This window comes from Alosa pseudoharengus, unplaced genomic scaffold, assembly GCF_046254945.1.
Source record: "Alosa pseudoharengus isolate Yale_2024_CS ecotype anadromous, Long Island Sound unplaced genomic scaffold, YU_APseudo_1.1 YU_APseudo_1.1_scf_9, whole genome shotgun sequence".
NCBI classification, from domain to species: domain Eukaryota; kingdom Metazoa; phylum Chordata; class Actinopteri; order Clupeiformes; family Clupeidae; genus Alosa; species Alosa pseudoharengus.
The window spans coordinates 1,541,488-1,557,260 of NW_027468881.1; the positions used below are offsets into that span (position 1 = coordinate 1,541,488).

The 15,773-nt window shown below is 41.4% G+C and overlaps 1 protein-coding gene across 1 annotated transcript in view; it reads right to left on the reverse strand.

Annotated features, from left to right (window-relative positions):
* Positions 1–1,198: 1,198 nt before the first annotated feature.
* e2f1 (E2F transcription factor 1) overlaps positions 1,199–15,773 on the reverse strand; it is an 80,014-nt gene continuing 65,439 nt past the window's right edge. The window contains exon 4 of the mRNA XM_076277450.1: positions 1,199–2,656. Coding sequence (XP_076133565.1) covers positions 2,377–2,656 — 280 coding nt within the window. The 3' untranslated portion in view covers positions 1,199–2,376. The remainder of the gene's footprint in view (positions 2,657–15,773) is intronic.

The window sequence follows — 15,773 nt, forward strand, 5'->3', positions numbered from 1 at the left end:
TTACACATGCAGTACATAGACAATGGCACATCACACTAGTCAATCTTTAGCAAGTAGTGGCAGATCAGCTGGCGCAGGAGAATTCTCACATGCGAGAGAGGCTGAAAGCACAGAGCAGACTACATATGTGACCCTGCAAGGCGAAACCAGTCGCTTTGGTAAAATGTACAAAATTAAGTTATTGTGCTCACATGAACGGCCATTAACCACGGGTGCGTCGCAGGAGATTTTATTTGGGTCGCCAGCACAATTTATGTTGTGTTATAGGCCTAACTGATACTATTTGTCATTTGATACCAGGAAAGCTAACAGTTTTCTAATAGGATGTAGATTGTTAACTACCACAGTCACGGTTTTGTCATAAAAGCTCATGAAACTGGCGCATGAAACTGGGGGACGAACGCATCGCAGAGGGATGCCAGCATGGATATCTACCTCTCAAAATGAAACCGTTCTGTGGGGCGCCTGCCATGTACCTCGCAGTTGCAAACGGCAAGGGACATGAATCCGCCTATTTGCACGAACATTAATAGATACCAGCTCCTCAACTTTACCGATTCAAATCTAGTGACCGCGCTGTCAACTAAAACAGACATCCATAGACCGGACATAAGGCCATTCAATTTGCATACAGTTTCGATTGCAGATGCAATCTTTAAAGTTAATAGCAACCTCCTCACATTCTTATTTCTGATTTAAAATGCACAACATTATAGTCTACAATTTAAATGGGCATTTTAAAATTCCTCTCGTTTTCTACCTCGCTAACTCGCATTCTTCCGGCTATTGCGCAAACGCCTCTTGTTCTGATATAACGACTATACAATATAATATAATACAACAATACCATATAACGACTTGAGTTATTTGCTGTTTACATTGGAATTGACGTCCACAGTGTTATGGACCCATTTGTCTGCAACGCAACGTAGCCTACAACATTTTTTTTTAGAAATACAGGAACAGCTTACTATGCTGACGAATGACGACTGCACAACATGCAAAAATTTCCCCTACTCTCGGATGCGCATTAAAACCTATCTTTTCAGTAGTCATTTCCAACTTTTCATGCTGATGGTGCTCAAAATGCAACACAACCGTGTTCAAAGCAGGGATCGATCCTATAGCAATGTATGGTTGGGGGAGGCATAGAAAAGTTGGAGAACCTGTGGCCTAAAACAATATTGGTGGTTGCAGGGTAGATTTGAAGTGAAATGGGTCGCGATGGTCTGTCATTTTTAAAAAGTGGGTCGCCAGAAAAAAAGTTTGGGAAACACTGCTATAGAATATAATTAATGTATTTCGGGGGAAGTAAGGGGAGAGGAAGTTCTGTGGTCACAGCTTGTGTATAGGCCTACTTTTAAATGGAAAACTTCTCCTGGTCCGTAAAATGACGCCAGGATATTTCTAAAAGTGAAAGGCAAGTCTTTCACATTCATATTCGGTATCTGCCAAGAACGATAGAGAGCTGACACATTGAGTAACGAGTAATGAGTCAATTTTAGCTCTACCGTAAAACCTTATAGCGGCGTGGACAAAGGGAATGACTGCTAATGTGTTTAATCTTCACCTAAATAAAGTCAGGGTTTAACAGTCAAAACGTATGTTTATCCGTGAGATTTGTTCACAATATGAAAGTGTAGACTGTATACTGTCGAATTATGTGAAAACGTGAAATTGGACATTTTAACCCGTACGTTTGTTTATCGTGGATTTTTTCAAAATAGCACTGGTTTCGCCGCAGGGTCACATATGATCTAGTGATGTCCAGATTGTAAAAGCAGGTGAAGATATTTCCTGAAGCCCAGCTCACACTTAAATATATCTGTTCCATAGATACCATGCTGTCCAGGAGGCAGCTACGCTCCTGGTGGAGTGTGCTCTTAAGCATTTGGGGGGAGACACACTGACGCTTTGTACGCAAGAGTGATGGCACTAGCCAGTGGGAGAGCCTATGCGTAGAAAGCGCAGTTGCAGTACCCTAACCGGGCACAAATTATGTGGCCAATCCATGTTGGGGCAGAAAGCAGGTAGCTTGATTATACTGAGGTCAGCACCTTGGGCAGATAAAATGGGTTTGGATTGAGGATCACCGCTGTGTGGTGTTTGGTGTTTTAAGCCCCCAACGTCGTCTTCCAAGCAGCGCTGCATGGAAGGCACTAGGGTTAGGCAAGGGTTAGGGTTAAGGTTAGGGTTAGTTTTAATAATTATTATTATGCATATTATGTGTTCTGCCATTTGAATTCTATGGCTTTAGAAACATATTCACTGAAATTTGGCACACTTACTGGGGAAGTGCACTATCTTTTCACTAAGCATCATGTCTACACCTTGCGTGCTCCGGCTCCACCATTTTGTATTTCATTGTTTGAAATGTTAGTGCCAGACAAGTGCAAGCAGCGATGAGGAGGCCAAATAACTCAGCAGGGTATACTTGCCATGAAACAATTGGAGACATTTTAGTGTTAAAATATGCAAGAGGAAAATGTATTCAAAAGGATATTTCTTGTTCTGTGGGTCTTCTGTAAGAAGCTGAAGCTGTAAGTCACATTGGCAAATGAGCTCATCCAATTTCCCTTCCACCTCTGTCAGCTGTAATATATCTCTCTGCAGGTGCCGATATCGCATCATGGACTGCCCATCAATGCAGTTTCCACTGCAATGCAAAGGTCTGAGTTAGATATGACATGTGAACATATAGTAGGCAGGCAAAGACTAAATCCACTCACTGATATTACATTACATTACATTACATTACATTACATTACATTTAGCAGACACTTCTTGACCAAAGTGACTTACATATGTCAGCTATATTACAAGGGATCACATTGTCCCCGGAGCAACTTGAGGTTAAGTGCCTTGCTCAAGGGCACAACGGTGGAAGCCGGGAACTGAACCGACAACTTTCTGGCTACTGCACGCTAGCCCAGCTCCTTAACCACTACACTACCACTGCCCTGATATATATCTTTCAGTATGCTGCAAGTAAGTGACACAAAAATGTGTTATTAATTATTTGCCATTGTTGGTATCATTGCTGAGATCTATAGTTTTACACTTCAGGGACGGAACTCAATAAAAGTAGCTCATCAAATGGATGGACTAAATATGTGCAAAACATTGTAGTGCTGTATAATATAACGATGGCGGAAATGATTGACATCGCAGGTGGCTGTGAATTGTGCTGTGTGGCTGGCCGCAAAAGCCTTCACTGCAAAAAATGAAATCTAACCAAGTGTTATTAATCTTATAGTAAGATTAAAAAATCTATTTGGTATTGTTTTTAGTATGAAAAGACTTACCTAGCGCCCTCTCAAAAGAACATTTTGACTTAATTTAAGAAGATTTTGACTTATTTTAAGGAGTCTTATCAAGACAAATTTGCTCAATGCACTGGCAGCCAAATTTGCTTGTTTTTAGGACACATTTGCTTAACGCACTGGCAGCCAAATTTGCTTGTTTTCGGGATGAGATGTCCTAAAATAAGTCAAACTTTTTTAAAATTAAGTCAAATGTTTTCACAAGGAAGCGCTAGGTAAGTCTCTTTATACTGAAAACAATACCAACTAGTTTTTTTTATCTTGATATAAGATGAATAACACTTGGTGAGATTTTGTTAGATAAGCAGTTTTTGCAGTGTTCTTACATGGACAACAAACAAACAATTGATAAGTCCTAGACTCACGGTGAGCCTGCATGCTGTCAGAATCCCTGCTTCTGTCTACAATCATCTCCCTTGCTACCTGCCCCATATCTGGCAGGTATGGAGCCGAGGCCGCCTGGACAAATTGGTCGGGGTTCAAACCGGCAACCCTCCGGTTACAAGTCCTTAGTGCTAACCAGTAGGCCACGACTGCCCCAAGCTGCTGTTTTCTTTTCATGACGAGCACTACGCTTGAATGATTTATGACTGAATGGAACGCACGTTTTTAAGCGCCAGAACTGCTTATCATGTCGTGACAAAGTTTACACCAATCATCTTCTAATGTATCCTTATGTTGAGATGTCCATTCTATTTGACCTAAATATAGGCCATCATTTGTACGCGAAGCATGTTTAAATTAAGACAGGACACAAGCTATTTATATTGTTGTAATATTGAATGATTTCATGAATAAAGCTGTTGAAAAATTGTACACAGTGCGTACTGGATTACGGCTGGCGGTGCCACTGCCAAGAGATAGGCTGCCAAGGCTTCTCTCTCCCCTTTGTTTTTGAGAACTCTCTCTCATCTCCAGAGACGGATTAAACAGATATTGCCCCCTGTGCACAATATCAACCCCCCCCCCCCCCCATTATGTCATATTATAACTCAGGTCCACACAGAAATGAATTCCAGCAGCTGTTTAATCTCTCTTTGCTCTCCAAACAGTCTACAGCAGGGGTTCCCAACCTTTTTCATTAAACGGACCGGACAACAGTTGTCATATTTCTGACGGACCGGTAGCAGGGACGTTGATCGTATTTTGTGAGAAGTGGTGCTGATCATATTACAGGGGATTCGGGGGTGTCGAAATTCTGGCTGTTAAATACACCCTTTTAACGCAGTTTGGAAGGGGCATACAAACTTTAACAGAGCAAGCAGGGCCCGTTTTCTGTCTGACTCAGGTGACGTGAACATTGGCTACCTGCATGATAAGGTTTTCACTTCACTGCTGCTTGACACTACCTTGCATGGAGACATATTTCACGTTAAAGGGGGACTTGGCAACTATTTCAACGTAATAAACCCGTTTAGAAATCATTCGGATGGTTAAATGACCTGTTCCGGTGAAAATGGTGACTTTCCCCGCTGCGCCTAGCGTCCCCAGGCGGAAAATCAACCTTGCAACATTGAGACTTACCGTCCCGGAAAGAGAAGTGAGAAACAAGAAACTCGTTTTAAATCGTGTTTCTTACCTTGTAACATCCACATAGTTCTGCCAAACTTATGCTAACCGTTCGCTAGCTTGTAAACAAATCCATGTGCTTTATCGTTACCTTTTCCCATAGTTTGAAATAGCATAATGCACAATTCCTCCAGCAGAGGGGGAAATCCTGCCAAGTTTCCCTTTAACAGTGGAGATGTTAGCAAAACCATAGCGTTTGGTAAATGGAGATGCATATCATCTCCCTAATTAATTTCTTTGCGCAACAGCCCACATTATGCGCTCACTCCAGCGAGGCGATTTTAAATCTGTCGTCGGCATCGCCATAGGCTATTTGCTACGATATAAGATACTGTTAGGCCTACAAGTCGTGATTTATTAGGCTATCCAATCGCTATGCTGTTTTCATGAACATTGCAGGAATCCACTTTATTCACCTACCCACGAGTGGTTCAGTTTGTCAGTTTCACTTTCGCAAACACGCATACACATTGAATGAGCACTCATAGTTACCACTTCCACCTAATGTTATGCCTCTATATTTTATGAATTAAGAAGTATATTGATCAGGAAAACATTTAGTTTATTTTTCTTTCGGTCCGCGGTTCCATAACACCATTCAGTTGTGCCGCAAATTAACAGACAGAAGCACCGGGCATAATCTAGCCTAAATTCATGGCAATTTCTTTTTTTTTTTTTTTTTATTGGCTCAGGGCCCCTGTGCACGTGCACACTTGGCACAAGCCATGATCTGTCCCTGCTCATCTCCAATCATGATAGCTACGACATCATCCACAACACGATGAATGGTTACTGGGTGAAATTGTGTCCTTTTGTCTCCAGCTGGCCACCGATTAGCATTGATTAGATAATTATGCTAGCTATTTAAAAGTTTAAAGGATAATTCCTGTGCATGCCCATAGCCAGCCACTCTGAAACAGTCAAAGGCATTCAAAACGAGTCTGAAAGTCGAGATACAGTAGACCCATCGTCAAAATGTCGGTGTCCACCACTCTAGTTCATCCAAAACAAACCAGAAAAGGGACTCAAAGTGCTAAATACCGGAATTATCCTTTAAGGTTTCCCATCAAGTGGCAAGCATTATGCACAATGCTTGCTTGCATTATAACAAATATCTCTTCTCCACATAGAGTTGACAGTGTGGCTTAATCCAGACATCATGCTCTGTTTCGTGGCAGCTTCATTGTCATGCTAAAGTTGCTAATTGTGGGTAAACTCTTCTGTCTATGGTGCTGAGGAGTTTGTTTTGGTTCCCATAGCAAAACCAAACTTAACTCTTTTAACACAAAAAACACGTCAGAAACATGTCAGATGACAAATGTGTCTAGGGCAAAACGTCTGACTGCATTTCAGACCTCTATATTATCAACAGTTTGGCAGGCGTGATTATCCAAAATCTGCGTTATTTTGCCATAGGAAAAAAAGCATGGACACATTGTATACAAAGGGGTGTGTTGTCTGGAGAGGTGTATTGTTTTTTCATGTAGTGTAATAAATGCCAAAAAAATCAGTTCAGTTCACTTCATTAAATTGGATGCCAACAAGACAAAATGCCACTTGCACTTAAAACATTTAGCATTAATCTGTTTGGCTACATTTACAGTGGGCATCGCTTTCAAATGGCCACTTCAGTCACGCATTACGAGGCGTGAAGCTGCGTGAAGCTTTAGTACCACTTTCAGCCACTGTGCGTCGCTCTGCCACTGTACATCGCTCTGCCTGCCGCCCATTCTGAAAAAGCTCGATTTACCTCGATTTAGGCTACTTGGGTATGGCTTAAGGCTTGACTACACGGTGGTAACGGAAATCGAAATTTGCTGTCTACATTATTGTCAGGGTTAACGTAACTACGCAAATCAAAACAGTGGTGTGATAATTGAGTCAGTAGAGAAATAACTGTTCAGAATTCATCTGTAGCCTTGGGTAGGCTTCTGCAATGTTTTTAACAGGCTACGCTAGACAACTATGACCCACGTTTTGGTTTCGTAAATTAATTTGCCCAACTTCTTGACTGCAATGTAGTCAATTGACTGCTTGACATGTCATTTTTATTTTTCTGTACAATAAACAAATACATCTGCTTTATGCCGCAGAATTACATTCTGACGCCAGTTATTTGTTTGCAAATTAATAATTATAAATATATTTAGGTTTCTAATTGATATTTACACTTCTAACCACCATACATCCATATTTTAAAATGCCCAAGGCAGAAAATACATCAATTAAAAGTCAATTTGCAGCCATGTGCACGTAAGTAAAAGTCACACACCTGCAGATAATAATAAGGTGGTGCGCACTTTTTGACGAGTCAGCTGAGAATATGTAGCCTTTGATTTTCATGGAGGGGGGTGTCCTTGTTAGTTTACGCAAACCAAGCCAAGAAGGCTGATTCTGATTTTGATAATATGATCTGCACAAAAGATAAACTTGGGTAAACAACGATGTCAATATTGTTGTCAACGTCTTAACCCAGATTCGAACTCTTGGACAGGGGACTGGTAGCTGCTGTGCAACGGCGGCTGTCATCTGCCGGCCTTAACGCAATGCGCCACAGAAGTATGTCCAGGTGCCCGTTCACGTGTTACTAAATGTCATTAACCACCTTAGTCCAGACTACTGAAGTTTGGAAACTATCATGGTCCAAACTTACAGTACTATGTAAGTACGACAGTTTTGGGAACATGTTGGTTAGTTGAACGATGCATCCTGTTAGTAAAAAGTTAACCTCCGTAGTTGTACGGGAAACGCAACCCAGATCAGCTTGTAGGCCATTAGCAATCTGTTTATTTTATTTTATGAAGCCTACACAGTAGATCACATGCCACATTCTCACTTTCAATGCAATAGCCATTGGTCAAGTATTGAGTATAAAGCAATTAAGATAGTATGAAGTACTTTTTGTATAGGGTACTATCATAAAAATTCGTTAAAACGAATAGCATTTTGCAACTTGACAAAACACTGGATTAAATATCGTAGGCACAGGAGAAAACTTGTACATCCATTGGCCCGTGGTGAGATCACATGCCAGTTGCCTCTGCATTCAGTGCTATGACTTGTTCGGCTGTGAGCTTGTTTCGGCAAAAAAAAAAACTATTGCAGATATCAATGCGTCTTTGTTCATGGGCCTCACAGCAGAGGCTTAGACAACTATGACCCACGTTTTGGTTTCGTAATTTGCACTACTTATTGACTGCAATGTAGTCAATTGACTACTTGACAGGTTATTTTTATTTTTCTGTACAATACACAAATACATCTGCTTTATGCCGCAGAATTACGCACTTGGCCAGCCTATAGAACGGGCACATTTTGGAGAGAACGCACGCAAGAATCTGTAGGCTATTTGTGGCTGGTTACCAGCAAACAATGTTTAATGCATTAACTCAAGACGTCAAACATTTTCTAAACAATACAAACAGAAAGGATGCAGCAGGCAGCAAATGTAGAAGAGTCATTTCCAGTGGAAGAACAAAATGCTGAATGAAGCCCAAAGATATGAAGGCATATCTGGCAAGTTGTTATTTTTTGAAGACGTAAATGGTTGGGCTATATGCCTAGTTTGCAAGAAGGAGACATAAAGCGTGAGCATGCCACACTATCCACAGCTGTGGTAGCGGGGGTAGGAGGATTACTGTTAGCGCAGGATTTATATAAAATTCTTCAACAGAAGGCCTGCCTCGAATGCAGGCTTGTGGTTTGCGCAGCCTAGTAAGTAGGTCTAGTGAGTTAGGAGTCCTCTAGACTTCTTTTCAGCTGTCTCAGAGGTGGAATGTTGCGTTCGTTGGGGGCAGGGCCGTGTTAACAATTCATAGACCCTTGGGAACAAATGTCTGATGGCCCCCCCTGCCCCCCAGCCAACGTGAATAGGGCGGTCAGTTAATAGGCCTATCGTGAAGATTTGTATTGCCATTTAAGGCACGAGCGCATCTGTGAGGCCAAGCCTCACCAAGTAGCCCGTTTGTTTACAACTAACATTACATTTAATTAAACTGCTTATAGGCTATGCCGAAATAGTTTCAACATTTTGAATATCAGTGTCAGGTGAATTAGGAAATGCCTTATGGCTGAAAGCTGCTTGGGATCCCCCCTGTCAAGCAATAACCATACAAAAAGTTAAAAACAGATGACATGATGCGCATCACTGACATAATGCGCAAATAATATAGCTTAGATATTCCAATATATTCGAATACATGTGTTTATTTTAGAGGGGATATTCGAACGTCATTTTTGAGCAATTTTGACAGCCCTAGTCCACTGTAGGCTACGCCAATCGTCTATTAACACCTTCCACTAACCCCGGTGAGTGGGGGTCGCTATAATGCGTGTGATATATCACCATTGAGTAGCCTATGCGAAATAGCCTTAAAATCGTTCCGGTGTTGTGTGCCTTCTGGTTTCTCCACCTACTGGTTTCCTTGCGCGTGCATGCGCTGCAGCAGTTGTCAGACATTCACAAACATGGGCGTAGATTTGCGTGGGGACCAAAGGACGTGTCCACACCAATGTCAAATTACGACTGAAATGTCCCCACCAATATTCAGGTTGAAATGGGGGGGAAAGTGCTGACATGCGCTACACAAAGAGTTAAATCATTTCTCACTTCAGTGCTGCGGATCATCTCGTACAGATCTTGTAATGTGCAGTAGCCTATAAGGGTAAATCGCGCTGATTTGAAGTTAGGCCTACCTATAATAACTACCAGTGAGCCGCAGTCTCCTGCGCAGCATTGCGCAGCGCTTCAGCTTCACTTCGGCATATGAAGTGCGTCCAAATTCACCCATTCTTCTCTGTTGAACTCCTCGAGAAGTAGGCTACTCATCACACATGAGTCACATGAAAGAGCCTTTTCTCAGCTTTTAAACGGTGCTAGCTAGCCACTATTTGCTGTGATAAACAGTTCGCGAGAAAAATAAACTTCAAGAGATTGAATAATTATTCTCTGCGCCCATCTCCACATCCATTCGTCTCGGTGGAATACACACAATTCACGCAACACATGACAAATCATATATCAGAATAAACAGCAGACTTTACCGAACACAAAGGTGTAATGCATTCCCGTGTATAGTTAGATGTTCCAGAGTAATCCGGTTTTGAAATAAATTGTAGCACAATTCAACATGGTCTTTCGTCTTTAAGCATTTCTTAAAACTGAGCTGTGCTTACATCGCCTAGATATCTGTAAATATTAGAATCAGAGAATATACAGGCAGCTCACGGTTAAGAGTCTGTCAATGTAGCCTTAATGATTTCGGTAACACTTTATTTTAATGTGTCGCTGTTACAGTGTACTTACCTAATTAGGTACAGTGGTACAACCTGTGTAACAACATGTACTATCAGGTACTATCATTGTACTTGCATAATGTATTTGTGGGTACCTACATATAGTTGTTACATTGTAATACTGAGTGCTTTTACAAAACTTTGCCAATTTGCCTAAATTTTCATCAGAGGCAAAGAGCTGACCTGAGACCTGCTGGATGGGGTAAATCGGGTCATGATAGATTTGATATACAAAGCATGCTTAGCTCCAGTCAAGGCCTCATCGTCTTCAGTGTACATGTTACAGCTGTGCTGCTACAACCTTGTTACTCTTTGATACAGTGGAATAAACTGGAACAGGTCTTGTCTTGGAACAGGTCTACTAATTCACATGTACTGTGTGGTGTAACAGCAGACACGTTTCAACACATCAATTACAGGATGCATAACATCATTGACAGGATGTATATATGTAGATGTAAGTACTTAACTGGTACACTTTATTTTAATGGGTTTATTCCACTGTATCAAAAGAGTAATAAATGTGTACCAACACAGTTGATACATGTACTACAGTATGTAGGGTAATGGCAGACATGTTCCAAGACACCAATGACACAACATACTGTACATGTAATATGTAACTGTAAGTACTTAACTGGTACACTTCATTTTAATGGGTTTATGCCACTGTATCAAAGAGCAATAAGTGTGTACCAACACAGTTGATATATGTACTATGTAGTGAATTAGTAGACCTGTTCCAAGACATCGAAGACACAACATACATGTCACATGTAAGTAATTAACTGGTACACTTAAAGGAACACGCCACCCAAAATCAGTAGTGATATATGTTCTTACCGTAACTTTCACGAGTTGAGTCGTACCTCTCCCGCGTCGGTAGGTGCACTCAAACGCTCTGTCGCGCGGCGCGAATGTGTTAGCATGTTGCTATGCTAGCGGGCTCTGCCGTGGCCGTAGAGAGAGGCACATAGCAGTATTCAAACACCTCCACGTTTTACCTACTTAAATACAGTTGCACGAGTAGTTGATGAAAAATGTTAGGGCACACAACATGAAACGTGACGAATTTCCAAGTGAATAAACATGAGAACTACAATGTGTGGCGCAATAGCACTTGGGAGTACTTTGACCTAGCGTGGTAATATTATTAACACCTAATTGTAGATCCTATCCACCACAGAGTTTAGAATCCATGCTGGATCGACCCTCAGCCTCTCCCTCCCCTCTGAGCGAGAGAGGCACACACACTAGAGATGCGCTGATGGGCTATTATTTCAACCATAACTGCATAGCAAAACTTATCATCCATCAGCACCAAAGTTTGTTGACCAATTTTCAAAACTACACCTGCCCACCATCCGCTGGTTGTTTTAATGTAGGCTATATGGGTGATGCAGCGCTGCTGACGTGAGGCTAGAAAGCCCTTGCCTGTTCTAGAAAGACTGATCTAATGCAGCAAATATATTAAAAGGCAAAAGTCGTACATTGGCCCCAGAATATCAGCAGCAAACTCAGTCTCTGTCGCGCAAAACAGTCTCCAAATAAAACGCACATCGGCCTGTTGCCTATTCTGCCAGCTTGTGACAAAATATCGTCCAAAATGCTTGATTGCATTGCATTCTCCACATTTTTAGCTACATTTTCATGTACCACATCAGCATTTTTGTTCAGTGAATCTTTTGTAAATTGCTTTACAATTACCGTCGGGCCCTTGTCAGCAGACTTCGGCTTGCCTCTTGCCATATTCACTCCTTGTCTTCCGATGTCATTTCTGAGTCATCTACAGATGTTCACCTCCCTAAATAGAACCAACTTCAACCTGTGTTATATCCTAGATGAGACTGCCTGGGTTATTTTGCTTAGATATTAGCCTATATATAAAACACATAATTGTAGCCTACCATTCAGGGAATAGGCATTTAAAAGAGAGACAGAGAGTGATATGACTAAGAAATGACATCGGGCGATGGCAGTGCGAGATGTTCAGAACGTAAGAGCTAAAACTTCTACAAACTCACTAACATCCACAGCGGAAAAAGAAGGTAAGAAAAATAGTCGGAAAACTTAGATGTGTAAGGCAAGCAAGCAAGTTTGGCGGTTGTTACTAAAAATGTGAACATGCACGTTGCATTGTTGTGCAGTGGACTTTCAGAATGAATGGAGTCGGAGTTTCTTTAATATCGAGGCGTCATATTTGTCCGATGGCCTGCTAGGCTATAAAATGAATTGCAATGTCTGTCTGAAAAAGATGCGCTCGTGCAGTCAAAATGAATGGGAGTCTTCAGAACAGGCTTGTCAGTCAACCTGACATAACAGTGTGTAAAGTAGCCTATAATGTGAATGACTTGTTATTTTATCAAGGATTTCTTTCTTTTTGCAAAAAATAAAGTAGCCTACAATAGGCATTAATTAGTAGGCCAGGAGCATGCTGAAATTATGTGGCAAATTGCGTTTTTTATTACAATGATAAAATTGTAAAAGGACGTGACCGAAGCTGAGGCAAGCCAGGCAATAGGCCTATAGGCCCGACGGTAATTGTAAAGCAATTTACAAAAGATTCACTGAACAAAAATGCTGATGTGGTACATGAAAATGTAGCTAAAAATGTGGAGAATGCAATGCAATCAAGCATTTTGGACGATATATTGTCACAAGCTGGCAGAATAGGCAACAGGCCGATGTGCGTTTTATTTGGAGACTGTTTTGCGCGACAGAGACTGAGTTTGCTGCTGATATTCTGGGGCCAATGTACGACTTTTGCTTTTTAATATATTTGCTGCATTAGATCAGTCTTTCTAGAACAGGCAAGGGCTTTCTAGCCTCACGTCAGTAGCGCTGCATCACCCATATAGCCTACATTAAAACAACCAGCGGATGGCGGGTGCAGTTTTGAAAATTGGTCAACAAACTTTAGTGCTGATGGATGGCTGATGGATGATAAGTTTTGCTATGCAGTTATGGTTGAAATAATAGCCCATCAGCGCATCTCTAGTGTGTGTGCCTCTCTCTCGCTCAAAGGGGAGGGAGAGGCTGAGGGTCGATCCAGCATGGATTCTAAACTCTGTGGTGGATAGGATCTACAATTAGGTGTTAATAATATTACCACGCTAGGTCGAAGTACTCCCAAGTGCTATTGCGCCACACATTGTAGTTCTCATGTTTATTCGCTTGGAAAATCGTCACGTTTCATGTTGTGTGCCCTAACATTTTTCATCAACTACTCGTGCAACTGTATTTAAGTAGGTAAAACGTGGAGGTGTTTGAATACTGCTATGTGCCTCTCTCTACGGCCACGGCAGAGCCCGCTAGCATAGCAACATGCTAACACATTCGCGCCGCGCGACAGAGCGTTTGAGTGCACCTACCGACGCGGGAGAGGTACGACTCAACTCGTGAAAGTTACGGTAAGAACATATATCACTACTGATTTTGGGTGGCGTGTTCCTTTAATAGGTTTATTCCACTGTATCAAAGAGTAACAAGGTTGTAGCAGCACAGCTGTTACATGTACTGAAGACAATGAGGCTGGACTGAAGCTAAGAATGCTTTGTATATCAAATCTATCATGACCAGATTTACCCCATCCAGCAGGTCTCAGGTCAGCTCTTTGCCTCTGATGAAAATTTAGGCAAATTGGCAAAGTTTTGTAAAAGCACTCAGTATTACAATGTAACAACTATATGTAGGTACCCACAAATACAAATGCAAGTACAATGATAGTACCTGATAGTACATGTTGTTACAGAGGTTGTACCACTGTACCTAATTAGGTAGGTACACTGTAACAGCGACACATTAAAATAAAGTGTTACCATGATTTCTTTTCACAAAATGCTAAGCATGCATGTATTTAAGTTTCTTAAAACTGAGCTGTGCTTAAATGGGTCAATGCATGATTTCATAACAGACCAAATAGAAAATAAATGTTAAATGTTAAATATAGCCTACATATCTGTACATATTAAAATCAGATTATGTGGGCTACACAGTATAGTTAGATCAAGTTGGACAGTAGCACATTTTAATCATGGATAGTTGGACAGTAGCACATTTTAATCATTTTATATATCTATGGCTGGTGAAAGACTTGAGTGGCTTGTTTTTCGGGGGGGGATGTCAGTGGGTAGTGTCCCCACGAAAGCTCAGACCAAATCTATGCCCTTGTTCACAAACAAGTTGTTTTAGGCGGTTTGAAGTCGCTTTTCATACGCCATGAGCGCTCGGCTACATTACAGCCACTCGGACAAAAGACATGTAAAAAATATATGTTTTGAAAACTAGCATTAAACTGGATTCGATCCCGCAAAAGCAACACGCACGTGACTCTCTCCATCCTGATTCCCTACTCTTTGAGCCAACTAATATGTTACGCGAATCAATTAACTATTGTAGGCTACCATTAATTAATAACGTAGGCAACACCTAGGTAACATGTTGTCCAGGCTATCTGAAACAAGGGGTTGCCTCTCATCTACAACAACTGGTTACCTTGGGCTGCTACAGTCGTCTGACTTTTAAAAACCATAGGCCTGGTAGTCGCTCAGACAAGGAGTTATAAGATAAAGGCAATACCATTTGTGTCACCTAATGCAGTTCAGTGAATTAGCAAGATACCATCAGAAGGCAACAATCATAAAGCACAGTGCGCGCGCGCGCTCTCTCCCCTGCGCATAAAGCTGTCTGCGTGTTGTAGGCTAGATTTGCGTGAGTTCTTTCTATCTGCTTTACTTTTGTGAGTTGCGACCGGCTATGTTATAGACGTTCTATGAGGTACCAGTGTTTAGCTGTGTCACAAAACAATAAGCTTTGTCAGACTACTTTTAAAATTATATTCAGGGCTATATACATTTTAAACATTCGGGGCTGAAGACCCGACAAAGCCTTGCGTTAATTCTTCAGGTGGGAAGTGTCAGGAATTTTCAGAGACGCTCTCATTGGTGGTTAGTATATGAAGTAGGGAATTGACAGCAACATATCCAATCACATTATGAGAGATGCTGAATTTAACATAAACTGCGATGTTTGATTTTAAATGAATGTAAATTTAGCCGGGACTGTAAGCTGGCACACGTGGGTGCTCAATGTTTTCAGTGGGTGCCCGAGAGACGGAGCACCCACGGTATCGGCGCCTATGACAGGCGTATCTTGCGGTTGCATTCATTACAAACAAACATGCAATGTGAACGTCTGGGATTGGGAAGAGCACTAAATGCTCTACTGAATAAGCACAAAGTCAAACATTTAAATGAAAAACACTCTTTAATAATCAAAAAAATAAACCGCTAATGAAGTAAACTTGTGACCATCAAAAATCGTTTATCGCCTGTAACTCCGTGATAACAGGACGTAACAGGAAGGCATTTGGCTGAGCAACGGAGGTTAATATGCTCTATATTATGTCCAAACGATGTCTGTCTATCATCGTTGCACTCGGAGAAAACCAGAATGTTTCATTTGTCCTGCGTTTCTTCTACGGCTGCAAACGGGATTCACTCGCAGTTAACCAAATATTTCTTTATTAGGGCAGGGCAGGCATATTTCTGGCTATTAAATTATTTCTAAACCAGTCTGCTAAAGTCT